The 27,583-nt window shown below is 43.5% G+C and overlaps 1 protein-coding gene across 8 annotated transcripts in view; it reads right to left on the bottom strand.

Moving 5' to 3' along the window:
- Positions 1–25,668, bottom strand: part of MAP3K20 (mitogen-activated protein kinase kinase kinase 20) — a 177,271-nt gene extending 151,603 nt beyond the window's left edge. For 2 of the 8 annotated variants that reach the window (XM_025460210.3, XM_025460211.3), the window contains exons 1-2: positions 24,593–24,749; positions 11,008–11,200 (exon numbers count right to left, since the gene is read on the bottom strand). In XM_025460210.3, coding sequence (XP_025315995.1) covers positions 11,008–11,166 — 159 coding nt within the window. In that variant the 5' untranslated portion in view covers positions 11,167–11,200; positions 24,593–24,749. Of the gene's footprint in view, positions 1–11,007; positions 11,201–11,370; positions 11,650–24,592; positions 24,750–24,790; positions 24,844–25,179; positions 25,478–25,586 lie in introns of those variants that run through there. The other 6 variants (XM_025460213.3, XM_049106229.1, XM_025460215.3 and 3 more) reach the window with 6 other exon arrangements.
- Positions 25,669–27,583: the final 1,915 nt, after the last annotated feature.

Here is a 27,583-nt window from a genome sequence, read left to right as displayed (position 1 = left end):
TGACAGTTTTTGCCAACAACCCCGAGAGGCAGCGCCCAGGCATTTTGTAGAATGTCCATCAATTTGAGTTTATCTGGTATTTTCCTCATGACTAGACTGGCATTACAGGTTTTGGGGAAGAAGACCACAGAGATGAGGTGTGTCTCGTCACATCACATTGATGCGGCTTATCCCTAGTGATGCTAACCCAGATCACTTGGCACCTACCAAGTTTGTCCACTGTATAAAGTTACGGAGCCTAAAGTTCTCAGTTTTTCCTTTTCTATACTCCAGTCTTTGCAACTGAGTCACTAAGTTCAGCCCATATTTAAGAAGGGGTAAGCATCTTATGCTTTAACATACAATTTAATTAATGTTTTATTCCCACATTTGAAGGTAAGCTCTAAAAGGACATGAATTATTGTCTATTTTATCACCGGTATGGCTCCAGTATCTAAAACGGTACCTTGCATGTAATAATATTTGTTGGACAAGAGAATACCAAAAAGGAGATTTCCTAGTAATCTGTTCAGGTCATAGCTTCTTACAACAACAATTATATGCCCCCCACCTAGAAAAGTACATGCGTAGGGGAAAAATCACATATGTCATTCACTGTAAGGTCTTACTAACATGTTGAGTTACCTTTCTCAGTGGTATGTGCAGTTTTATCAGGAGAAACTATCTTTTTTTTTTTTTTTTTTTTTATGATAGTCACAGAGAGAGAGACAGAGAGAGAGAGAGGTAGAGACACAGGCAGAGGGAGAAGCAGGCTCCATGCACCGGGAGCCCAACGCGGGACCCGATCCCACGTCTCCAGGATCGCGCCCTGGGCCAAAGGCAGGCGCCAAACCACTGCGCCACCCAGGGATCCCCGAGAAACTATCTTAAATAGTGGAATTATCAATACCAAAATTTTAGGCATTAGTAATAGGATTAAATAGAGAATATAGGTCTACTGCCTAAAATAGTGGCTGCAAATAATGGGAACTCAAGAAATGCCCATTTTCTTCTATTTCTTTGCCCTACATTTAGGAGAGAGAGATTCTGGGGGCTCAGAGGGTCTTCCCTGGAACCTCAAATATATACTTGTTCTACCTGCCAACAATTTTAAATTATTTTTGAAACAAGGCAGAATATAAATTTTTAACATTCCACATTCCTGAATCCAGTTAATATTAATCTCTGAATCTCTTACTAAAAGTCTGTTCCTGGTCTGTTCAGCAGATGAGTTAAGTCTACCTAGAAGCAGAGTTTCCCACATATCCTCATTGTTCCGAGACAGGTACCCTGGCCCTAGCCACAATTCCCAGGCTCTTTGGAGTATAAACTCTTTCCCAAGGAAGAATGCAGATTACACTTAGGGCCTTAGTTTGTGGTTAAGAACCTGTCCTGAGATTTTGAGGGGAAAAAGTTGTCCCAGTTTCATGACTTTAAAGATTCGCCCACAGTTGAACTGGTTTAGGAAAAGTCAGTTTAGATGCCAACAAACCTGTGTACTGTATTTAAAAATACCCATCCGATGACATAAAAACGAATACCTGTTGCTTATGATCAACTGTACAACTACAGTTTTTTTTAATGTATGTCTTTTTTTTTAAGATTTTATTTATTTATTCATGAGAGAGAGAGGCAGAGACACAGGCAGAGGATCCCTACAACTACAGTTCTAATAACAGAAGCAATTTAGTTTCCCACTGAAGGAAGTGCTGTTCTACATGTTTTAAAAATTTAATGAGTTAAACTGATTCTGTTCATTAATTGCTTAATATAATCTCTCTTTAAAAGCAGAGCAGCCTTATAGTCCCCTCCTCTTTTCACAGAGCCTGCACACACACTCACCAGACATTTCCATCCTTATCAGTGTAGCTGATTTTACCAAGCACTATTTTCTGACAACCAGCAACAGGGATAAAAGTCACATTCTCAAGTCATTAAGATTCCGGCAGTCTCATTTCATTTAGGACACCTTAATTTTTCTCAGGTCATCGATCAATGAACATCTGATATTAACAGAGCTAAGAAAAAGCATCTTGGATTTCTTTTTTGGAAACACATAAAAAAAAATGGGGATCCCTGTGTGGCTCAGTGGTTTGGTGCCTGTCTTTGGCCCAGGGCGCGATCCTGGAGTCCCGGGATCGAGTCCTGCATCGGGCTCCCTGCATGGAGCCTGCTTCTCCCTCTTCCTGTGTCTCTGCCTCTCTATCATAAACAAACAAACAAACAAACAAATAAATCTTTAAAAAAAAAAAGTAAGAACCATGGCCAGGAAAATCCTCCCTAGCTGCTATAGAAGCTTTCATTCAAAGACAAATGAATTCATTAAGAATTCAAAAACTCAGCCAAACATGAAGAAGGAAAAGCTACAAAGTAGACTAGGAATGGCAAATTGTATTTTTTCTAGAGTCAGGAATACAAGACCTTTCTGTAAATCTCACAAGTGAAAAAAGCTGAGGTGTGAACACCAGGTTTATTATTTTGTTTACTTATGCCCTATAGATGTACAGATTGTTTACAGTGAGCTCAGGAAATACAAAGATCAGTAAGATCTAGATCCTGTGCTCAAGCAGCTGACATACAGAAGAGGGTAAGATTTGTTCTATGTGGCCCCAGAGCCAGAGCCCATTATCAATGCCTAGAAGTTACACTATAAAGAACTTTCTAAGAATTAAACTGTTCCAAAACTAAACAGCCTGCATCTCACATGTCTTCAAAGGCAATATTCAGACAGGAACTGGGTGTCCTAACCAGGAGCAGGAATTAGGCATGAATAAAAAAAAATTAACAAGATGGTCTCTATCTTGGGTAATTTCGTGTGACTTCCTGTCTTCACTAGAAAACAGAGAAGAAAATTCTAGATACCTATTTATTTATTTTTAAAGATTTTATTTGAGAGAGAGAGAATGAGCAGGGGGAGGGGCAGAGCGACAAGGAGACTCCCCACTGAGCTTGGAGCCCAGAGCTCAATCCCAAGACAACAAGATCATGACCCAAGCTAAAGTCAGACACTTAACCAACTGAGCCACCCTGGCACCCCTAGATACCTTTTTGATACCCAAGTGACATAATCCTATTGTGAAGACTAACAGCCAATCATATCTATTTTGAAACTGTCTGAAATACTCATGGATGGCTCTTCTCCAATTTTTCAGTTGTTCTCTCTGTATCTGGCTCTGAATTTCTCAGAAATTCAATTTGTGCTTCATACTATTTTTATAAAGAAAGAACCTACCTTTGTATTACACCAGTCAGGATACAACATTTTTATTGGAATACATTCATTGGTTTGATTTCAGCACAATATTTAGAGCACGGCTGGATATTAATTAACTGGATAATATTAACTAACCGAAATGCTTATTGCTTAATATACCGAGATCAATAATACTTTAATGAAGAGTTGAAATAACAGTTTGCAATTAATGTTCCTCACATGGCCAATCAAAAATAACTTCCACATGCAAGTAAACATGTAATCTAACAAAGTTTTGAAAGGACTGTAAAAATGTAAAACAACTGAGCAGCAAAGATAAGGAGGAATAGGGGTTTTTGCAGATTAAAGATTTTTATGGTCACATCATTAATCTGAAGAAAAGCCAAAAGTGATGCTCGTCTGCATGTAACTGCAATTCACAGATCATGATAAGAACATTATTTGTAATTCAGGTGACTTTCTAATCAAATTCAGTTCTAAACCCCCCTGGTTCTAGGAGAAGCCCTTCCTATGGCTTTTCCCCACCTATGATTGATTACCTCTCCTCCGAGGTTTGTGCAGCCCTCAGAAACATCAGCAATACGTGCTTACTCGTTTAACATATACATTTGTTCAATATGTGTCTAATTTCTTAAATCTCTTTTGAGTAGTTCACCTGGGGCAGGGGGTGCGGGGAGGGAAGGTCTTAAATTATCAGCACCTAGTAAGGAAACTGCCACACAGAGACAGGCTGAGTGATGGATAGCTGCTCAGTATACCCTTTGTGTGACTTCCTGTCTTCACTAGAAAACAAAGAAGAAAATTCTAGATACCTATTTATTTATTTATTTTTAAAGATTTTATTTATTTGAGAGAAAGAGAACATGAACAGGGGGAGGGGCAGAGGGACAAGCAGACTCCCCACTGAGCTTGGAGCCCGGGGTTCAATCTCAGGATGAGGACTACGTTAATTATGAAATAAGATGAGGGATCCCTGGGTGGCTGAGCGGCTTAGCACCACCTTCGGCCCAGGGCATGATCCTGGAGTCCCATAAGATCGAGTCCCATGCTGGGCTCCCTGCATGGAGCCTGCTTCTCCCTCTGCCTATGTCTCTGCGTCTCTCTCTCTCTCTGTCTCTCATGAATAAATAAATAAAATCTTTTTAAAAAATATGAAATAAGATGATTTAACAGTGCTTATTCTCTAAGTGATGATTTACACATGGTGCACCAAAGTAGAAGTATATGGCACTCTGAAATGTTTAAAATTTCCTAAGCAGGAGTGGCAGGGCAGCCTAAAGGGTAGAAAAGCTGGAGCATTTGTAAAAATCACACAGCAGAGACCTTACAGAGAAGGCAAGAGCCGGGAGCTCCGGCACCACGCAGCTGAAGGAAGCCACCCCCCCCCCTCGGGAGCTCAGGGACAGAGGCGGGGCTGCGGGTGTGCCCACCCAGGACCCTTCCCGAGGACGAGGACGGAGCAGAGGTCAAGGGGCAGGCCCGGGCTGGCCGAGGCGAGGCGGGCAGGGCGGGAGGCTGCGGGTCTCGGGCGGGCTGCCACCCGGAAGGACGGGGCCCAGGGACCGCAGCAGGGCTACCCGGGACAGTGAAGATGAAGATGGTCGGGACGGCGACAGCATCGGGGAAGGCAGAGCCCGCCCCGGCCCTCGGGGGCTCGCCCCAGGGCTGGGGAGGCACCTTTCCCCCCACGGAAGGTTCTAGCAAACCACGAACTGGAGCTTTCACCAAACGTGACCCGATCGGCCAGCCTGACCGCAGAGGACGGCTGTGCCGTGCACCTGCCAGCGGACCGTCGTCCCGCGCTTGCGACGAGTCAGCGGCTCTTCGAGCCCCTTCTCCGTGTGTTATCGCACGTCACCCTCCTGCCGAGCCCAGGGCGTGGGTGCTGAGAGGCGGGTGAGGGCCCGGGACGGGAAGGCCTCGCTCTCGTGCTCGGGGACACGGCCCGGTGGGACCTGTGCCCGCGGCCGGGGGCGACCGCGGGGATCCGACAGCCTCTAGGCCACTGCCGGTTTGACAGGGTCACCTGAAATTCCAAACCACCGCTGACACCCTGAGCACCCGCACGTGCCCTCCAGTGGGCGTCGGGCAGCTCTGGAAGGCTCGGCCGCCCTGCCAGGCCCCCGCGGAGCTTGTGACCCCGCAGATGGGAGGCCCCGGAAGGCGGCTTCTAACAAGCTCCCAGGGGCAGCCTGATGCTTCGGGGCCAAAGGGCACACTTTGGAGGACCACTGACCTAAATGGGAAAAGTCCAGAAGGGGCGAATCCTGCCTGGGGACGGAACAGCTGTGCGGGGGCTGCCTCGGCGGAGCGCCCAGCGCAGGCCTCCTGAGCGCAGGGGAGGCGCCCAGGCTGGCACCCGGGGGCGGGCACTGGAGGGCGCAGCCGCGACGGCCCGGCTGCCAGCTCTGCCACGGTGAAGTCGGCCCTCGTGCTGGCGGCAGGTGCCCCGCGGCCTGCAGACGCACCATCCCGGATCAATGCCACACCTGCCAGAACTCCGCGGCGGCTGCGGGCAGCCACAATATCTCCGCTTGCCTCCGTCCTATCAATGTACTTAAACACGGAGAGGATTTACCAAGGAGACACGATGCCGTTTCATGCTTCCTTGCTGTGTTCAGAGTCAGGGGAAAATAAAATAGCGTTCCCACAGCAGACGTCCCACAGCAGACGTCCACGCAAACGACTCTTTAGTAAAAGGTCAGCCCCAGAGCTGCAGAGCAAAGGAAGACGGGTCTCCCCGGGGCTGAGACAGTGATAAAAACATTTGCCAGCCTTCGGTGAGCCACTAAATGCCGTGGCGTTGGTGAAGTCCGTGTAAGAGAAGCTTTTCCTTTTAGTTCTCTGTGTCGATTTCAAGAGTGTATTTTCTGTTTCTCACAGGCATTTCCCCCTTTATACAAAAGCTGCTTGGTAGTTCCTCTTCTTATGCCCTGTTTTGACATTTTGATGTTCTCTCTTTAATTATAGATACAGCATGGGACAGTTTCAAAACCTGAATTTATCTGGATTTCAACATTTCTACAACAAATTTGGTAAGTTTGTTGTGTGTGTGTTTTTAAATAAAGGGAGTGGTGCTTTGCAAAAGGCAAGGCAAAAAATCCTCATATTTCACCTCTTGAACACTCTGTTTCCTTTCAGTTCTTTTGGGGAAACAAAAGGAATCATTTTCGTATCTCATACTTAAGTCTGGTTTCCTACTATCAGTAGGATACCCACGGATGTCAAGGTAACATAAATGCTCGCAGGTCTCCATCTCTTGGAAAAACATATCATGTGCAGACATGTCTGGTTTAACATATCATTAAATATACTGCAAGAGCAAAATGAAGCTGTTGTGATTAGCCTTTCTAAAAGGGTCGTGAAGCTGATGAACTAATTCTCTGTGCTGTGTGAGGTCAGTGCTTGGAAAGAGGACCTTGACCTGCAATGTCTTTCCCTGCCTTCTCCACTTCCTGCTTCAATTTCTGCCTAAACAATACTGTTCGATCTCAACTCATCTGAGATTCACCAAAAAGATACGATAATGACTTCTTTCCTTACCTTTATAATAATATCCTTCAGATATTATTTTTTTCCTGTTGAAATTCTTAACAAAAATAAATAGTGCACCGTAAGTAAATCTGCAACTAACATAAGCTAAATTATCACTGAAGAATTCTTTGAAAAAAATCGATAGAAAAGTAAACATTAAACATTTTAGGCGCACATATTGAGACAGGAAAATTAGTAATCTGTGACATATTGAAGAATTTTATAAAACTCCATTCACTTGAACATCCTGAGAAAGTGACATAGACTGTCAGAGCTATAATTTTTTTTATTTTTTTCCAATTATAAAAGTAAATATAAGGCTCACGCAGTGTTCATATTTGTCAAAACTGAGTGATCTGTGCACTTCATTGTATGTAAATTTTACCTCAAAAGGAAACAAAACAGTAAACACCTACGAAACTCTGGTAATAATATGCATGCTGAAGTATTTAAGGGGAAAGGTACTGATGCATGCAACTTATTCTGAATTGCATCAAAATGGATTGATGGATAGAAGGACACATAGCTGAATATATATGTGATGAAGCAAGTATTTATGTTAATGACAGACCCTAGATGGTAGACATATAGATGTTCACTAGAAAACTCCTTCAACTCTTCTTTATGTTTGAAATTTTCACAATAAACTGTTGAGGGGAAATATGAGATTATAGAAGAATATGGAAAACAACAGAAGTATAAGAAAAACATAAAAACACCAAACAGACACCAAGCAGACACCCAAGACCTTACTATGTATGTACAATGCTTTGTAGCTTGCTTTACCACTTAGCGACATAATAACGTGCATTTCCTTAGTTCTCTAAATATTCTTCCAAATGCAACAGAATTCCATCGTACAGGTGTAGAATAATTTTTTGCAGCTTTACTGAGGCATAATCAACAGATAAAATTGTAATATTTTAAAAGTATAAAACATAATTTTACTACACATATGTACTGTGTTACTTCCACTGTGTGAATCCTTTCATATCTATCACCTCCCATATTTGCCTGTGTGTGTGTGTGTGTGTGTGTGTGTTTGAGAAGTAGCATAATTTAAAAAAAAAAAAAAAAAAAAAAGAGAAGTAGCATAATTTAAAAGATAATTTGTTACAGAATACTTGGGTTGTTTCCAGTTCTTCACCATTTTCCATCTGAGATGAGCAGCCTATTCTATCCATCTTTCTGCATATCTCTGATTATTTCCTTAGGATGAAGTCATAGAAGTAAAATTGCTGGCTTAAAGAGAGTAAATATTTTAAGACTTTTGATACATTTTGCTAATCTCTTTCCAAGTAGTTTACCAATTTACATCCCTAACACATGATCACAAATCATAGCTAGCCATATTAATGCTTCAATTAAATGCTTGTATAGGTATAATTTATCTGTAATCATTCTTCCTCCCAAAGAACAAAGGCTCTTTTAATTTTTTTTTTTTTTAAGATTTGCATATCTGAGGAAGAGTTAGTATAGGATAGGGAAGGGCAGGGGAAGAAGAGAATCTCAAACAGACTTTGCACGTCACTCAATCCCACAACCTCAAGATTATGACCTGAGCAGAAACCAAGAGTCAGATGCTAAACCAACTGTGCCCACCCAGGGGTCCCCAAAGGCTTTTTTTTTTTTTTTTTAAAGCAAGTCTACATGAAGCCAAACGAGTATCCAAATCTTGGTTTCTAAATATCATGGTTTCAAATCAGGTACCCTGAACCTGGGCTTCTTGAAGAAATGGCTGATTGCAGGAACGAGATCAGCCTGGAACATCTTCTTGTGCCAGGAAATAAGGAAATGCTAAAAAGTGATGGAGACATCAAAAGGACACAGGAACTAACTTGAAGGGACTCTTGCATTGGGACATTTTCAGCATGAAAGGGAATAACGACAGTAATATAATGTAACATTTTGAATTTTAAAAAGAATCTAAAAGTCTACAATGAAACAATGAATGAATAGGTGAATAAATAAGTGAAGAAAGGGAGGCTCTCACTTATGCTAGACCTTTTTGCTTTATAATAGTATCTCATTCAAACAAGAATTGCCAACAGATGCTTAAAACATTGGGTAACTTTTGTTGAGAGAAGATATTTACATAGCCTCAGAGTATCTTCCAGCAGCTTAATTATTAATTACAGATGGAAAAGAGGTATTTTTACTATGGAGAAACTGGGTGAACCCCTCTTAGTTGAGGGTCAAAATTAGTATTACCAGTAACAAGACAAATGGACATTGTAGTTTCCCATTAAGATACGCCAAAGGCATATGACCGGTGAAGTATTCCTACTTCAAAACTGCATAACCTTAAACTAGGCAAGAGGAAGAGGAAATCAGATAAACCCAAAAAGAGGGACATTCTACAAAACAGTCCTGCACTCTTCAAAAATGTCCAAGTTTAAAAGACAAAAATGGAGAAAACGTTCAGTTAAAGCAAACTAAACAGATATAGCAATTAATGCAATATGTGATCCTGATTGGATCCTGGGTTGGAAAAAACTGCCATAAAAAGTCCTTTTTTGGACACCTAATTTCTGAATGATACACATTTAGGTTAAAATCAACTAATTTCTGAATGATACACATTTAGGTTAAAATCCTACACAAGAGCAGGACTTTGTAGTTTCCAATTCCTGTTTTCACCCCTGTGCTTTCCTATGTCATTTTCCTAGCTTCTCAAAGATAGTTTAAAAAAAAAAAAAAGTATTAATGGGGAGGGGACAAATAGGTTGCAATTACTGTTTTCCTGTCAAAATTTGTTCCATGACTCAAAAAGTCTTTCTCACATTCAATAACCATATTAGAGCATGTGTGTTGTACTGAAGCTGCAAGACCTAATGCTTATAAATATTAGCATGCTTAAATATTTTGAATATAAATGGGATAGAATTGGTTTATTTTCTCCCCAATCTGGTCAACTATAGATTTCAGAGTTAAGAACCACAGAACAGGGGTTCTGATCTCCTGGATTTGAACTGCCCCTCCTGAGGCACCTTAATATATTTTTCAAATCTCTATTTTCCCATCCATAAAATGGGTACAATAATGCTTGCCTGTAAAGGGCTTAAAAGTTCACTAGATAAAAGAAGCTAGGTCCATCCAGAGTAAGAAATGGTTTTACTAATTGGCTACTATTTTTCTACCTAGCACCCTTCTGTATAGTGCGCACACTGGCACTAAAAGCTATCGCTCCATAATGCTTTCCACAACCTCCTGGTACCCCAAGGCAGAAATATCTTAGACCTTCTCATCTGGCTTCAACAACTGGAAACCCAGCTGGTGATCACACAGTCACACAGCACTGCTGGGAGGAAATGCCACAAAGTGCTGCCATTTGGGTTTCCTTCTCTAATCAATTGCTATGGTTCACTGACAACAATTAAGAGGAAAAAAAGAAAGAAAGAAAGAAATCATCCAGGGGAGATTAAAAGATATTTATGGAAAGTTCACTTTAAAAAGACATGGGGAAAAAAAAAAGAATAATTAGCCAAAACAGGACATAAATAGAAATGACCAAAGCAAGCTACAGAGGGTAGCTGTTAAAAGCTATCACTGCCACTGAGCCCCTGCAGGTCAGCTCCACAATTAGCTTTACTCTCCAGGTACCAAACTGAACGTGGTGACCAAGCTGTGTCATATTTCTAAGGAAGATGAAGGGCATATGTACCGAAGATGAAGGACCAGCACAAGTCCCATACTCTGGAAGCCAAGACTCTTTTCTGATTTTATGAATAGGGCAGCTCTTTGTCTAGCATCTGTTAATTCTTTATTAAACAAAGTTCACCACTTTTGGCTTCGAGGTGAAATCCAAGAAACTATTATTGTGTATATTTCAGTAGAAAAATAATGCTTTGTATTTTTTAAAAGACAATTCCTGATGGCCACAAAATCACGAAACCCAAAATAGAAAGGGAATAAAATTTTCACACGTTACTCTTTACTGACCCCTCTCGGCTGACCTAGGGAAAAGAAAAGCCTGAAGCCTAAGAAGGGCTGAAGCCTCACCTTCCCCCTCGATGAGAGCTCAGAGAACATTCGGTCTTTCATGCCATGGAAAGAAATCCTCTCAGTTCAGATGACCCCTAGGAGAACTCAACCCTAACACACACGTGGCAGTGATTTCTATTTATGGGGCTCCCAGAATGGAAATTGGGAAACAGCCTCATGGATCAGCCCCAAAGGCCTCTCTTGCTAGGTCCCTGACAGCCTGTGACCTCTGACTCGGTTGAAAAGCTTACATAAGTGCAATCACGACCATTTCTGAGAGCAGAAAAAGACCTTACCTCTTTCTCTATTTTGAGCAGCTTCTTTACAGCCACCTCCTTGTCCTGTGATATCCATCTGGCTCGATATACGCTCCCAAAACTTCCTCCACCGCAGTTTTCAAAAAACTGCAAGTCATCAAATTTAATTTGCACAAAGGAGGTACCGAGAGACGACATCTCATAATGACAAAGTATTAGACTCCCACAAAATCTGCAGAGAGAAAGAAAAAGAAAAGTTGGATTATAAAAATACTAGAACAAATCCTCCGAATCCCACGTTAGGGAATGTGTAGCCAGTGCTGTGAAACTTCCAGAAAGAACCTGGATGACTTAGGAGAAAGGAAAGCAAGGCTGTAAACAAATCAGAAGGAAAACACGTACCCTGGCAGCCCATGCAAAAGTCAACAGCAACTTGTCCAGACTTTGAAACACAGCTGTTCACAGAGAAATGGCTCGGATTTCCCCCCTGACAAAACCTGTAGCGGTGCTTCCTGCACATCGAGAGCAGCTCTGCCTAAAGGCTACTGTGTCACCAGGTCTATCACGAAGCCTGACAAACCGGAGGCATGCTTTCAACAGCAGCCTTGCATAGCTCTTCCGGCATCCGAGGCATGCCCGCTCTCCACGCTGTGCGCACTGCACACAAAATATACATCATAACCTAACCAGCTGGGCATCCTGGCACGAGCAGGGCCACGATGCTGCAGACTGAACGCCAATTTCGGGGTTTATATCCCAAAAGCCAAGGTTCCATTTAGGGATGATAGAGAAGCCGGCCAAGTGTTTTCTACAAGTGGCTCCCTGGACTGTACACCGTAGCAGAATTTAATTAAAGAGTAGAAAATTTGCCCCTGATTACAATATATTAAGTCATCCAAAGAACTCTGCCAAGAATGTTTAAAAAAAAATATTATGTTTGTCTCCAGAGGAACAGATTACCCCTCCCAGAGATTATTACAGTGATAGTCTTCTGCGGTCTAAGGAGTTTTACTATTATCTGGGGAAGTGGTCATTCCTTACACACCGTGCCGAACCACAACCAGCAGGAAAAACAAAATAAAAACATACAAACAAGAAAACAAAGGACTAAAATTTTGAACCTGCATAAAAAAGCAGGCGGATAACAAAAGTGTGTGTGCATAGTCTTGCCAAACTGTAAACCAGAATCTCACAATGAGGGAGCAAAAAGATAAATCCGTATGTATACAAAACACCTGGGGTGGGGTCCTCCTAACTGTCAATGTCATGAGAGTTTATTTTAAAAAGCAGGAAAACTTCTAGCATAAGGAGACAGAAATAAATGTGATGACTAAATGCAAGGCATGACCACAAACTGGGTACTGGAGTCAAAAAACAAAATCTATAGAAGGTATTACTGGGATTTTGGGGAAATTTGAATACCAACTATCTATTAGGTACTATTATTTTATCCGTGGATATTAATGGTATTTTGCTTTGATAAGAGGATGTCCTTATTCTTGGGAGATCTACTGGGGGACACACTTAAGCATTATGCCTACAACTTAATTTAAAATGGTTTGACCACCCCCTTCCACCTCCAAAAATAGTTCATGGGTCTAGAGGGAAAGGAAGCGAATGTGGCAAAAATGTTCAGAACTGGTGAATCTAGGTAAAGGTTGTATGAGTGTTTCACTAGTCTTTCCATTTCTCTTGAGGTTTGATTATTTTCAAAATAAAAAGGTGAAGGAGGCAGTTTGTATCTATATAAATTGACAAAATTTCTTCATAAACAACTGGAAGGTCTGCTGAGTGATGTACACAGTTGGCTCAGAGATCTTAATGTGCAGCTGACGAGCAATCCCATTTTAGGAACACCATGTCACTGAGGAATGCCAATTTCTTCTTCTTCTTTTTTTTTCTTTTAAAGTAAGCTCTATGCCTAGTGTGGGGCTTGAACTCACAACTCTGAGATCAGGAGTCACATGTTCTACCTACTGGGCCAGCCAGACGCCCCGAGAATGATGATTTCTTACACAAAGTCAAACTCTGCTCTACTCTGGGGAGAAGGCAAGAGAGAGAATTGTTTGTTTGTCATATAAAGTTTAAAAGTTAGCTCACTGTCTCCATAAAACCACAGAGGAAAAAAACTTTAAAGCTATACACATATGTGAGTCAACAATTTACCTTACTAACTTTTGCTTCAATTCATATTCAGTTAATTACAGAAAAGAAGAAAGTTTGGGGGCACTTGGGTGGCTCAGTTAAGTATCTGCCTTCAGCTCAGGTCATGATCCCAGGATCCTGGGAGAGAGGCCCACATCAGACTCTGCTCAGCAAGGAGCCTGCTTCTCCCTCTCTCTCTGCCTGCCACTCCCTCTGCTAGTGCTCGCTCCTACTTGCGCATTCTCTCTGTCAAATAAATATATAAAACCTTTAAAAAGAAGAAATAAAAGTTTGAATAATATTTAGGAATGTGCCAAAGGTAGGAACATAGAATATGCAAGCTAAAAAGTTTGTTCAACAAAATGCAAAACACCACTTGCAAGATTCCCTCAGTGTTACCAATGCTAAGTCTATACTGCTAATCAATCATTTTTATTTTTATCAAAGTATAAAAATAAAATAGGACTACAAAGCTTATAATAAAAAAAAATAGAACTCTCTTGCTCTACCCCTCCCCACATCCACATCTCTCTCCAGAGGAAACTAATTTCAACTCCTTTAGCATTTTTTCTATTTACTTCCATATTTCTAAAAAAATGTGCTCATATTGCTATTTCTTGATGTTCCATTACAGATATTATCTATTCATTTCTCCCTGTGGAAGAAAAGGATTTAGTTTCCATATACTCCCATTACTCCTTGCATAAAAATATGTCACATTTGCCCAGTCCTCCCAGCTTCCAACTATACTGTAACATTTAGTTAAATCAATTCAGTAGTCTAACTATTGTAGACAAAGTAAATAATCCCAGGAGTACTGTGTAGAATTCAATGATTTTTCCTTTCTTAGATAACTTTTTGTTTCTCCTAGAGTTATTAGTTTCTCTGTTTTTGTTGTTGGCTTAGCTTCCCACTCCACCCCACCCCCCTGAAAGATTTCATTTATTTGAGAGAGCACGAGCAGGGGTAGGGGCAGAGGGGAAAGCAGACCCCCCACTGAGCAGAGACACCAACACATGGGGCTCAATTCCAGGACCCTGGGACCATGACCTAAGCCAAAGACAGATGCTTAACAGACTAAGCCACCCGGGCACCCCCCGGCTTAGCTTTTTATATTCTTAGCACTTACATACCTCATCAAACTCTCCCAAGAACTGCAAAAACTCCTCTAATGAAATAAAAACATCAGGTAATTTGGGGGAAAGTGTTCTATTGTTTTCTTAGAGACATTCTCCCTGTACTCTTCATCTTGATTCTCTCTGGCTGGATGGTTGCTATCTAGGCCTGACTTGGACTGGGACTTCTATTCACCATCATCCTAAAATTTCCTTCACCTTCTCCTTTGTGAGAAGCCCTGTCCTCGAATCCCCTGGTTTCTCTTTCCTGGTTTATTCGAGACTCTGTCTTAAAACGTCTTCATTCACCGGTAGCCTGGCTGGGTTTGCAATTCTATGGAGGAAATAATTTTCCTTATAATTTCAAAAGTATTATTCATAGTCTTCTAAGTTTCTAATGTGGCTATAAAGCAGCCTGATGCTGCTCTGGTAACTAATTCTTTTTATACTGTTACTTCTCTGAAAGCTTTGAGAACCCTGTGTTCCTTTCCAGAAACCTGAAATTAATAGGACATGTTGAAGAGTGTTTAGAAGTCCTTCCTACCATTCGTTGGTAGGACATTCAGTGAATCCTCTCAGCCCGTACTCTCAGTGAATTCATGTCTTTTAATTCTGGGAAAGTTTGTGTTACTCTTTTACCACTTATAGCTTTTACTTCTTGTTTTCTCATTCCCCATACATACATGAGGAACTACTTGCAGTTCTCAGTTCATGCTAACCTCTCTCACATCTATCCCCATACCTTTGCACAAGCTAGTTCTACTTTGAATGTCTTTCTCTGCCTGGGAAACTCCTGTCCTCAACTCTCTACTTCAAGTCTCATAAACAGAAATAGATTCTCCTCTGTGCCTTAGTGCCTTTCTTTATTCATTCATCTTTCCCACTTACTTCCCACCAGACTATAAATCCCTTAAAGGCAAAACTTTTTTTCTATTTACATCTGGATCTTCAGCACTTAAGTACACAGCCAGGCACGTCGCACATTTTCCATTCAAAAATTGCTGAATGAATGAATAAATGAATGAATAAATAGTTTCTGGCTGTCCTTCCATCATACCTTTTGTAGCTAGAAAGATTTCAAACAGGCTAAGGAAACTCTGAGCTCTGTAGTGTTTACAAGTTCTCCCCAGAGGACTGTGAAGAAAATTCTGATTTGAAAACTGCTGTCTAGGCCTTTTGGGAAACTGAGGAGAGTATATTTGGGACTCCAGAATTGGGCGTCTATGAGTCTAAAGGAGAATAAAGAAAAAGAGGAAGAACAGCAAGAGGGGAAAAAAGGAAGTTCTTTTCAAAACAAACCTAGAGATCTGAACCAGGATGAGATCAATAAATCTAAACGTTTGGTACAGAGCAAATCCAGGGAACATGGATGAATGGAGGCAGGATCAGCTACAGTTGAAAGGGACCTAAGAACACCAGAGGAAGGCTGACCACTGAGAAGTATAGTTCTCCAGGACCTTCCCTCCTTGAGGTGAGGCAACTAATCATGTTCTATTCATGTCCTTCCCAGAATCACTGTTACTCACTTTGTGATACATCCTGCCATTTGGAAAATGGCTATGTGTGAATGGAACTCTGTAATTACTTGAATGTTTTATTAAGACCATAAAAAATTTAGTCCCATCTTATTACTGAAGAGACTAACAATTCCGGGGTATGTGAGTACAGGTTTTAATTCCAGTGAGCTTGGCAAACCATCATGGACTTAGCTGAAAAACCTGATCGAGATTCCCATTGCCATCCGTATGGGTGTCAGACCACATACAGGTTCCCCCCACCATCCGAAAGGAGAGTCTTCCTATGAGACCTTTTGTTACCCAAAATGGTATTAAGCATAAAAGCAACTGCCATTAATTTACATGGAAAAAAGTTTGAGTATTTCCAGATGCCTAAATTGACAATTTTAGACTTTTCTGGTATTTTAGACATACCTTGCTAACAGATGCACAAAATAAGTCAAGATAAATAAAGTACAGATGCTCTCAGACACGGTTTAAAGCTACAGCAGCTGCATGCTGAGATGCTGAGTGTGGTAGGGGAGGGAGGGGAGAGAAGTTTGGGGTGCCTACGGCCTCTATATCAGCTCACTGCAAAACAAACACTGAAGGCAATTTCCCTTCACACCTTTTTTCCCTAAATGTGAAAATCCTCTTCGGATTTCTTTCAGTTAGTAAAAACAGGCACCGAGGTAGGTCTTTCATAAAAGCAAAGTGGTGTGATGCAAATTTTCAAAAAGTGGAAGATACCTGTATATTTATTTTTCCCCTTGAGCTATCCCCCTCTAATTTAAAATCATTATTCTAAGAGGATCAACTTATGATCAGAAGAATGGAAAATCTGAGTTGCTGATTACTTGTACTTAGAGCATCTTGGGGAAGACTACCAGCTAATGAAATTATATTCTCATTTTTCAGACGCATTCTCCAGTGAATAAAGCCGAATTTAACAATGAGTAATCTATATAAATGTATTTAACCTAATATGCCCATCAAATTATGTTTACATCCCACCATATTAAAATAATAGCTTTTACCCAAGAAAGGCAATTTTTCTCCATGTAACATTTCCCAGTCTAATTTTGTAGCATTTTAACTTTTGTTTCATAAACTCTCACAGCTATTTTAAGTATTAATAAGGATCTACCACACAGCGCAGAAAGGTAAGTTAAAGCAGAAATACTACAAAAATCAAAGCTAACAGGGTGTCACAGCACTGAAAATGCTGAAAATCACTAATGTGGTGGAGTCCAATTATTTGAGTACTTGAATAGTAAGACAGACTTTTTCAATTTTTAAAAATGTTAAAATTGAAATTTAAAAATGATTTTTAACTATTAACTAAATTACTGAAAGCGTATATATACCACCATCAGCAGGAACTATCAAAAGTGAAAACGTGTGGAGGCAGGAAACCTTAAGTGGAGTATTATTTGACTTTAAAGTTTTCAGCTTTCTAATCCAAAAAAAGAAAAATGGACTTTTGTCCTGAATTTAAAACAACAAAATAAAACAAAAAAGACCTTGCTAACATTCTATAAAAAACAAACAAGATTTAGAATTAGATAGATAATGGGTTTTAACTCTGCCTCTACCTCTTGGTAACCTTAAACCAAACACATTTTCTGACCTTGACATTGCAAATGTCTAAAAGGCCCAATAAATAAAAAATCTGAAATCTATTATTTTACTAAATGACTCACAGTTGCTAGCTCAAAAGTTTGCAGAATATTATCTGACTTGTTTAATGAGTTTTATTTCCAAATAACAGCTATCTCAACATAAAAGCAGCACGGTCCAGGGGAAAGACCCAGCTAGAGCCAGTAGCAAACCTGAATTTACTAGCTGTTAGACCTTGGCCCCGGCACTGTGCCTCTCTGACCTCAGTTTTCTTTTTTTTTTTTTAATATATATATTTTTAATTTTTATTTATTTATGATAGTCACAGAGAGAGAGAGAGAGAGGCAGAGACACAGGCAGAGGGAGAAGCAGGCTCCATGCATCGGGAGCCCGATGTGGGATTCAATCCCGGGTCTCCAGGATCACACCCCAAGCCAAAGGCAGGTGCTAAACCGCTGCGCCACCCAGGGATCCCTGACCTCAGTTTTCTCACTGGCAATAATACCCATCCTGCCTGGTGCTGGAAAGTGGGAGATGCTGTGAAAGTACCTTGGGTAGTACCAGCACCCAGTACACAATACTCAATAAATGGAAATGATGATTGTCAAGGTATCTTAATATTTCTTGTTTTCATATTTAGCCATTTACCTCTTTGGCTTTCATCGTCAGGTATGTTTTCCTCAATAGTTTTCTTCCCTCTGTTTTCAGATCATTTTACACCTCCAGTAGTTTTGCAGAGCAATGATATATAGATAAATGTACTATTTGTTCCCAAATCCCTCTTATCTATGAATGTTTTCATTTTTTCTCGCTCTTCTGTTTGCTGCTTTTGCTTCTGGCCATTTTTGCAAGATCTTATTAGTGAGTAATTATAATTTTCTTTCAAACCTTTTCACAAGAATAAGTTACTAAAAGACAATACTTTTTTTTTTTTTTGCACTTTTTAAATAATAGTTTCTAGGCCTATTTATTCAATTATAGTATTCACTTTGGTAGGTTCCTAGAGTTTACCTACTTTCCATGCTGGCCACTGTCTTCCTTTATTAAATGATCTAAGAAACTGCAACCACTTTCATTAAATACCTGCAAATCATAACTTTTTTTTCTTAATTAAATCCACCATATAAAAGAACTAACTTTACTAGAAAATAGGTCTTTGGGCTTTTTTTAATTTTTCTTTTAGATTTATATGGGCTTATAATTTCTGAATGCAGATTCTTCCTCTTTTTCTATCCCTAATTTACATTTTCCTTTTTCCCTTCTTCACAAAAGTTACAAGTTTATTTTTGATGCAATATGGGAAAAAAACAAAATTATTTTAGAATGACCTGAATAGGACCAAAAAAGCCTTTTAGAAAACAGCCCTCAACAAATTCTTTTGCCAAACTTGCTGCTCTAATATTTATTTATGCTCATATTGTTTTTCAGCCTCCTTAACATAGATTACTGAATAAAACAAAAATATGCTTTATCACGTGTATTGAAACAATACCACTTGGATTATGGTTCTAATTATTGACTTGGTCTAATTATTAATATGGTGCTAACTATTAATAATATGAATTCTTTTTTTTTCTACAGGTCTTAGCTTTAAAACATGGGGAAAGCTTGAGTTTGGCATATTTGTTCACAACAGCAAGCGCAAAGATTCTAAGATTCTATTCTAGAAAAGGACTGCTCTTCCACTGTTTTTGTTTTTAAACCACTCAAAAGGGAAGCCTGGGTGGCTCAGCGGTTGAGCATCTGCCTTTGACTCAGGGCATGATCCTGGAGACCCGGGATAGAGTCCCGCATGGGGCTCCCTGCAGGGAGCCTGCTTCTCTCTCTGCCTATGTCTCTGTCTCAGTCTCTCTGTCCCTCATGAATAAATACATAAAATCTTTTATAAATAAATAAATACATACATACATACCACTTAAAAAATATCTGTAAGTCTAGCCAAAGGAGATTAGGTATGCAAATAGAACCAACTCATATTGTGTCTAGCATAGATATTCCTTCCTTCCTTCCTCCAATGCTGCCACTGAAAAGCAGCCTGTAGAGAACAGGTTGGGCTCAGTGGACAGGATCTTTAGTGATGATGGACAGCAGAGAGAAGTAGACTTTAAGACTCTAAGAAATAGAACAGCTACTGTTTTATTGTGTGTGTGTGTGTGTGTGTGCACGCACGCACGCTTCACCATGCAACAAATCCCTCTAATTATAGCTAAGGTTAAAGTAAAAATGAGTTAGCTAAATGCAACATTCTTATTTGTACTGTAATATTTTAATTAATGGAGACAGACTTCTGCAACACACATGTCCATGCCAGAAATGTTGTCACTGGAGGCAAAATAGGAATGTAGGAGGCAAGGGCACTTATGCCACAGAAAGACTGTGTGGAAATACGTCTGTGCTCAAACAGAAGCCCAACGAGGCAACATGAAGTAGGTACAATTCCGTGACATGAGGTCACTGCAGAGGGCCTGGTGTCCAAGGACTAGAGGCATGGGAAGAGAGCTGGACCAGAGTCTATGAGTCAAGGAGCACTGCAAGGGCACATTTCCATGGGCCCCCTGGAAGAGGAATCCACAGATGTTTGCGGGTGGGAGTGGTGGAGGCGGGAGAAAACAAGAGTAAACAAGGCTTACTTCACTCAGCAGACCTACCCATCCCTAATGGTGCTGCTACTTGGCTCTTGTTTCTACCCTTGAGCCATTTTCTGTCAAACAGAAAGTATCTGACAAACAGGTACCGTCTTAGACTAATTACCTAGAACAAACGTTCCCTGAAAAGGGTCAATAGGACAGTTAAAACCTAGCAACCCTGATGTAAGATGAAAGCAAATGGGGATTGTTAAAACCAGGGAAGACCCCATAGTATGCGCTGCCGATATAAAAATCCCAGAGAGAATTCCTGGTTATTAGAGTTGCCTGCGAGAATATGCCAGTCTGTCTAGTAGTGAGCTGCCTATCACTGAGAGGGTTCCCTGGGAGGTGGGTATGTGGGACAGGAGGTTCTTGCAATAGCCAGAACAGCAACCCTAAGAGTATTCTATGACTAATCAACCTACAATAAAGTATGGATGGTCTCCCTTCTGAGGGATACAATCATGAACCTGACCTAAGAGTCCCTGGCAAGGTGGAGGAGCAGTGATCACAATCAGCGATGGGGATGATGGAGATGACTGGGCCATACTCCTCAATTTCTCCTCCCAAACTGGCTGGGAAGGTGTGAGTTCTATTCCAGATTCCTCTCCTATAACCATTCTTTCCCCTCTCCCCTCTCCTCCATTTCCAAACACTTTATTTACGCTGAAAGCCACAGGATAACCACAGAAAATAAAAACTCTTTGGATGATGATCTACTGCTATGCTTTTCTCAGCAAAATGGAACTGCATGACCGCCTTGCGATGGGCGGAGTGGCAAAGCCTAATGGTGCACGTCCCTTTATCAGAACCAGGCTCATGCCCCTCCACACGGGGGGTATCTGGCACTGTGAGGAAGGTGTATAAATAAACCCACGTCCTACAAGTCCATTTTACCTGAACATCCAGGGGAATAAACACGTCATCTGTTTGTACCGGTTGGTTCAATAAAATGAAACAGCACGGCAGAGAATGCAAAATTCACTTGATTTTTAAGATTAAATAAAAGTGCTTAAAGAAAGTGCTTGCTTAGATGGGGGAGTATCTGTGGCTAGGTTTACAGATCCCTGGAGAAATACATTCTTCTGGGGTACCTGGGTGGCTCAGTCGTTGAGCATCTGCCTTTGGCTCAGGTGGTGATCCCAGGACCCTGGGATCGAGTCCTGCAGGGAGCCTGCTTCTCCCTCTGCCTATGTCTCTGCCTCTCTCCGCGTCTCTCATGAATAAATAAGTAACTTAAAAAAAAAAAAAAAAAGAAATACATTCTTCTCCACAATAGGGTACTTTGGTAGAAAAGCTTCATAAGAAAAGATTCACTCCACAATCTTTAGATAACGATCCTTGCCTTCTCTTGGTTTTCCTATAGAAGGTCCAGAAAGATGTTAGCCCCTGAAGATAAGCTGTGCTTGAAGCCTTGAATGGATCCAAGTAATTTTGGTTTTGGTCTTCTAGATCATAGCCTTCCCCTACTCATAGAACTCATAGAGTTCTTTAAAATCCGCGTATAGATATTTAAATGCAATAACTTTCAGATTCTTTGACCAAAATATCATAAAGCTGTGCACAAAGCTGTTTTACAAAGAATAAGGATACTCAAAGCAGGAGAGTAGCTAGGAAAACCTCCCAGGCCTGTAAACACACACGAAGTACGTTTTGGGAATGGGGCCAGCTACCAAGGGCAAGCCTTACCTGAGTACAGGTGAGACAGGCAGCTTGCTCTGTGTCTAATTAGAGAATGTGGAAAAATACTCTTCCTACCGCTCAGTCATGGTGGCTGTAGTTTCAGGGGCTGGTTCTTCAGGCATTTCCATGTGCTGCATCACATGCTTATGCAGCAAGCAGGTATTACAGTGCCCAGTTTACACATGAGAAAACGGAGGATGAAGGGGATGAAAGTTGCCCAAGCCAACTACCTAACTTACAAGTAACATGACCAGGATTCAAACTCGGGTCTGACTTCAAAGTCATATCATTTTTTTCACCACGTCTTTTTTTTCCACTCTATCATTCTGCTCTTTCCTTAAAATCTGTTGTTTTTTTTTGTTTTTTTTTTTTTTTGGCCTTAAACAAACCGTTTCCTTAATACAGTAATCACTAGATTGCTTATTATCCACCCAAAGTTCAATTTGAGGCTTTAATTTCCTATTAGCATTTGTGATGCGAGGTTAGGGTGTCAATGCAAGGCTGCTTTGTTCTCACAGAATCTTCTACTGTGCTGGGATTATTTAACTGCTATTAGGGCATAATCGATGCTTCAGCTGTCTGTAGGAGGGTCTGACACAAAAGCACCCATGTATCAGGCAAACCAATCTAAGCTCTAGCATTTACAGTTCTCTTCCCTTAACAGGTACAGTTTTCTGGTCACAGCTGGAACTCTGCTTATTTGTGTGTAGTGGGGCAAGGTTAATAGCCACAAAAGAAGTAGCCTAAATCTTCCCTGCAGTAGGACCAAAAGGTGCCTTAGCTATTCCCATTACATTTAGATAGACAAGACACCCTCCCTGTCAATCTGTCCTGGGTAGAATAAAATGGAAAAACAAATGATCCAAATTGATTTTTATTTTCAATATCTCTGGATACAGACACAAGGCTATCTTATTCCAAGAAGTACTGTGTCACCACAAACATCTTTTTCTGGTTTTTTTTTTTTTTTTAAATCATTGATTCTCTCCTCTCTTTTCTCTGAATCTAACAATTTCTAAAAACTGTCCATTTTTCTCTTTTACTCCACACAAATAGCTTCACTGTATGTCTGACCTCCTTTCATGAAACATCATTGTAATTTCTCCAGTGTTTTCTCTGACTAGATTAGTCCTCCAGGCTCCTCATAACTCCTGTTTATAGTTTTGTAGCCCTGTCAAAGTCAGTTTCACTGCTCATTCCAGATAGGCTCTCAGCCAATATATTGCCAATAACACTCACTCTTGTGCTAACTTAAAATACACAGTGCAGCTTGCCAAGTTTCCTTATTTGGCAAGAAGGTCCCTTAGTTCCCAAGATCTTTGACCATCCATTTTTAGATCCAAATCCTCCTGCTTAATATCTGGATATTTCTCTCTCCTTTTCTCTTTTTAATGTGTCTTATGTGTTCCGTAAAAGAGTAAGACGAAGAGATCAGTCATCTCTTTGCTTTCCTAGACAAGAAAAGGATCCTTCCCATTGCACTGTGGTCATTGACTCTAGAATTATCACCACTGTAACTTTTGATTCAAACAGTATTTTCTAGGTCAAAAAAAAAAAAAAAGCCTCCCAGAAAAGTTATAGTAGGAATTCTGTTGTGAGAGACTAAACTGTACACATTGCTTTATGAGGCCTTTTTCTTAATTTGCTCTTTCCAAACAAACCGGATTCATGTTCATTTGCAATCTCCCAAATCTCTCCCACTGGCCGTAGCAGGAACTTTAAACAAAGGCTCTGCAAACGACCAAAACCATAATTAAAATGCATCCGTCAGACTTTTTTTTTTTTTTTTGAAAAATCAAAAAAACGACGTGAAATTTCACTGTGGAGATGGGCCTGTACTGCAAGCAAAAGTCATGGACTCTCTGGAATCACTTGCTTTTGTCTTTCAACACGTCTGTAGGTTTGGATCCCCTGGATCCCGACTGTTCACTTCAGCCGAGGTCAGCGAAGCAAGAAGGGCTCTGACCTCACGCAGCCTCGGAGCTGAAAGCAGCACCCACGGTAGCAACCACCTCGCACGCTCCTGGACGTGGATCCCGCTACATTCCCAGCCGAGAGCGGCCTGCGGCGGATCCCGGGCCCGGGCCGGACGCCGGCGCTTTCGTTACTGAAGAAACTAACACAACTACCTCCGCACGAAGTCCTCCCCACCCGGGCTTCTGCGGGCCTCTCGGGGCGCGGCGGGAACACACGCATGCAGCCATCTGGCACGGACGGCGCGGTCTGCGTCCTGCGAGTGTGTGCGCGCGTGCATGTGTGTGCGTGTGTGTATGCGCGTGTGCGCGTGCCTGTGCGTGTGCATGCATGTGTACCTGTGTGTGCGTGCATGTGTGCGTGTGAGTGCCTTGCGTGTGCACCTGTGTGTGCGTGTGCATGCATGTGTGCGCGTGTGCGTGCATATGTGTGTACGTGTGTGTGCGTGTGCGTGTGCGGCAGTTCGGAGCCGGGTCGCCGGCCGGGCGTGCTGAAGTTGGTCTGCGAGCTGTCCGGGCCTCCGCGGGGCCTCCGCGGGGCCGAGGGCGGGGGGCCGGGGCCGGGGGGCTGCTCGGTGTCCCGCGGAGGCCCGGCGGCGGCTCGCGGAGGCAGAAGGCGCCCGGGCGGCTCCCCCCTCCCCGCAGCCCTCGGCCCGGGGCCGCCCGCGCCTGCGCTCCTCGCAGCCCCGCGCCCCTCGGAGCCCCGCGCTGCGCCTCCGGGGCCGGGTGGGCGGCGGCCAGGCGGGCGCTCGGCCCCGGGGGCGCGGGCCGGGCCAGGGGCCGCGGTGGCGGCCGACGGCTGCGCCCGCCCTTCCGGAGGCCAAGCTCGCGGGGCCCTCGGGCGGCCGCCGGGAGCGCGGGCCCGGGGCGGGGCGGGGGCGGCCGGCGGGGCCGGCGGGGCCTGGGCCGGGTGCGGGTGCGGGCGAGCGCCCCCCGTCGCCTCCGCGGCCCCGCGCGCTCCTTACCTGGCTCCCGGGCGGGGCGCGGCGGCGGCAGGAGCGGCAGCAGCAGCCGGGGCGCCGAGGCCCCGCGCGGCGAGGGCAGGGGCGGGGGGGGGACGGCGGCCCGCGCGGCTCCCACGCTTCCGCCCGAGTCAGGAGTTGAACATTCCGCCTCTCCGCCCGCGCCAATGAGCGAGCCGCCGCGGCCGCAGCACCACCTACCTCGGAGCGCGGGCGGGCTCCCGGCGGCTCCCCCGGCCCGGCCGCCCCGCGCCGCCCCGCGCCGCCCCGCCCCGCCCCCGGCGGCCGAGCACCTGCCCGCGCGCCCCAGGCCCCGCCCCGGGGTGCCCTGCGCCCCCGGCAGCCGCCCCTCGGGCTCGCGAGGTGCCCCCGCGCCCCGGGCCTCGGCCGCACACCTCGCCCTGGGCCGCCGCGCGGGGGAGCCGGGCCCAGGCGGCGTCGGGCCCCGCGGCCTCGGGCCCCAGGTGGGCCCGCGCGGACCCGGGGGCGTCGCTGCGCTTAGGGCCGCACCTGCCCCGGCGGGACCGCCCGCAAACACCTGGGGAGGTTGAGGAGGGGTCCTGGCCCGCCTCCCTGGTTGCTGACCTTACCTAAACGGAGGTCGGACGAGGACGCTAGCATCGTTCCGGGCGTGAGCAAAATGTGGCACCGAGTCTGGGGAAGAAAAGTGTTGACTGGGCGGGATGGTCCTGCGGAGGAAGAGTGGGGCGAGGGTCGCCGAGGGGCTGACGGCGTCATCCAAGGGTTTGAGTTTGCAATTGGGTCATCTACGGGCACTGCGGGAAGTTAGAGTCAAAGGGTTAAAATAGGTGTTTGTGTTTGCCCAGTGGGGGGGGGGGGGGAGAGCGAGCAGGCCACGTGGTTGCAGGATGCGTTGCTAGGACGAAACTGGGAAGCAGCGAGGGAGGTAAATACTGTCACCACCCGGTCAAGGGGTCGTGCGGGCCTGAGCAGCGCAGGAAATGGAGCTGGGAAAGGGGGGATGGAATTGAGAGACCTGTCCCAGGAGGAGGCCACAGAAGCTGGGGGTGTGGAAGAGAAGGAGGAAAGAGTCAGAGGTGATGCCAAGGTTTCAGACCTGGGTGACTGGAAGAGCGATGGTGTCATTGACAGAAATAGGGATATGTCGGGGAGAAGCTGGCTTCCTGCTGAGTCCGAGGTCATGGGAGGAAAAACAGGTAGAGATGCAGCCGTGGAAATATGAAACGGAGACTCAGAAAAGAGGTCATGGGAGAAAGAGCATCGTAAATCGTCGGTTGAAAACATGAAAGCGGAGGGATGGGTGAATATAAGCTAGAAACACCACTCTCTAGTCTGTTATTTAAATTATCAGGGATCCCTGGGTTGCCCAGTGGTTTGGCGCCCGCCTTCGGCCCAGGCCTGTTCCTGGAGTCCCAGGATCGAGTCCCACATCGGGCTCCCTGCATGGAGCCTGCTTCTCCCTCTGCCTGTGTCTCTGCCTCTCTCTCTCTCTCTCTCTCTCTCTCTCTCTCTGTATGTGTCTCTCAAGAATAAATAAACTCTTTAAAAAAAATTATTGAACGTTCCCGGTGGTGAGAACTAGCAACTTGAGTACTGATCGATTCTGTATCAGTAACTGAAGAACTAGGATTGATGGAAACTGTCATACTAACAAAATTCCTGATCAAATAATTCTCAAAATCACCTAAACAAGAAAGAGTAAAGTAAGACTCCAGGATACACCCACGTAAAACGTGACTCCAGTCATGCTACCTCACAAGGCACAGACGCTAGGCTAGGAATCAGAGAACCCGGCTTCTGGTCTGTCTTCTGCCTCCGACCAGCTGGGGTACTTTGCTAGACCAGCCTCGGCTTCCTCCTTTGCAAATAAGTGGGCCCAATCGGATGTCAGCCACAGGCTCCAGCTTTAAAAGTGTGAATGTATTACTTTAAATTTGGAACACAAGCCTTAAGAGTCTTCATATTTTCAGCACTCCCCCCCCTTCCTTCCCATCCGTTTTTTTTTTTTTTTCCTTCATTCTATTTCCCCTACATAATTAGGCAAAGAGAATAACCAGCAGGGATGGAGAACACTGAAGAGCAGTTTCACAAATGTGCTTAAATGATAAACTGGTAGGCATTCTCTTATCTTCCCAAATAGGTTGCAAGTTCCTTGAAGTCATAATCTTATAGTGTGTCTTATCTGCCCACAGCTGAAATAAATGCATAATTATGTGATAAACTGGTTGCCTCAAGTCTGACTCTCTGGTCAAATGGCCCATTTCCTTATGACTATACTGATCTCTTTAAACCCCAGACCTAATAAATATAGTCTAGTGCTTATTCCCATGGCTGACTCTGGTTTTTCAAACTTCCCAATCTTTGTCGGAGGGCCCTTTGGTTAATTCTCACCTGCATAGGTTTACCGATGTGAATAGCAATAGCCAAAAAGACCTAGCCAAACCTCTCTTATCAAGCCTTTCTATTCCTTTACTTCAAATGTCTCCACACTAAAAATAGATGTACTCTCAGCAGTGGGGTGGATTGGGAGTCCTTAGCACCCTCTTATATCCAAGAACACCCTCCAAAATAAATATGCAATGTCAGTAAAAACAGTGTATTTGCTATGCAAATAGAGCTTTAAAAAAGTCTCCTGGTCCCCCATTCCGATTGCTGTCCCTAAGCTCCTCTCGAACAGAAATTCTGGAACTGCCACCGGCTATCGGTGGATCAGAGAAGTGCAGACATAAATTCTATTAAGGATAGAAGGAAAGGCAATTTACAAGGAAGAAAGCATTCTGATTATCCTTCCCTCCCTTTGTGGTGATGAGAGCTCTGAGGCACGCTGGTACCCAGGAGTATTTTCTCTAGCCATCTCCGTCCCCCATGGCAGACTGTGAGTGGCCTGTGTCTAGATCATAGCTAAGAATTACCAGCTTTTACACAAAGGTTGGTGTTCTCCCTCCTGCACCACGCTGGATCCCTGAGAAATGAAGGCACACAGTCACACATCCTTTAAGATAAGCAACCATG

Source organism: Canis lupus, chromosome 36, assembly GCF_003254725.2.
Source record: "Canis lupus dingo isolate Sandy chromosome 36, ASM325472v2, whole genome shotgun sequence".
Lineage (NCBI taxonomy): Eukaryota > Metazoa > Chordata > Mammalia > Carnivora > Canidae > Canis > Canis lupus.
This window is presented reverse-complemented; position numbering and strand designations above follow the sequence as displayed.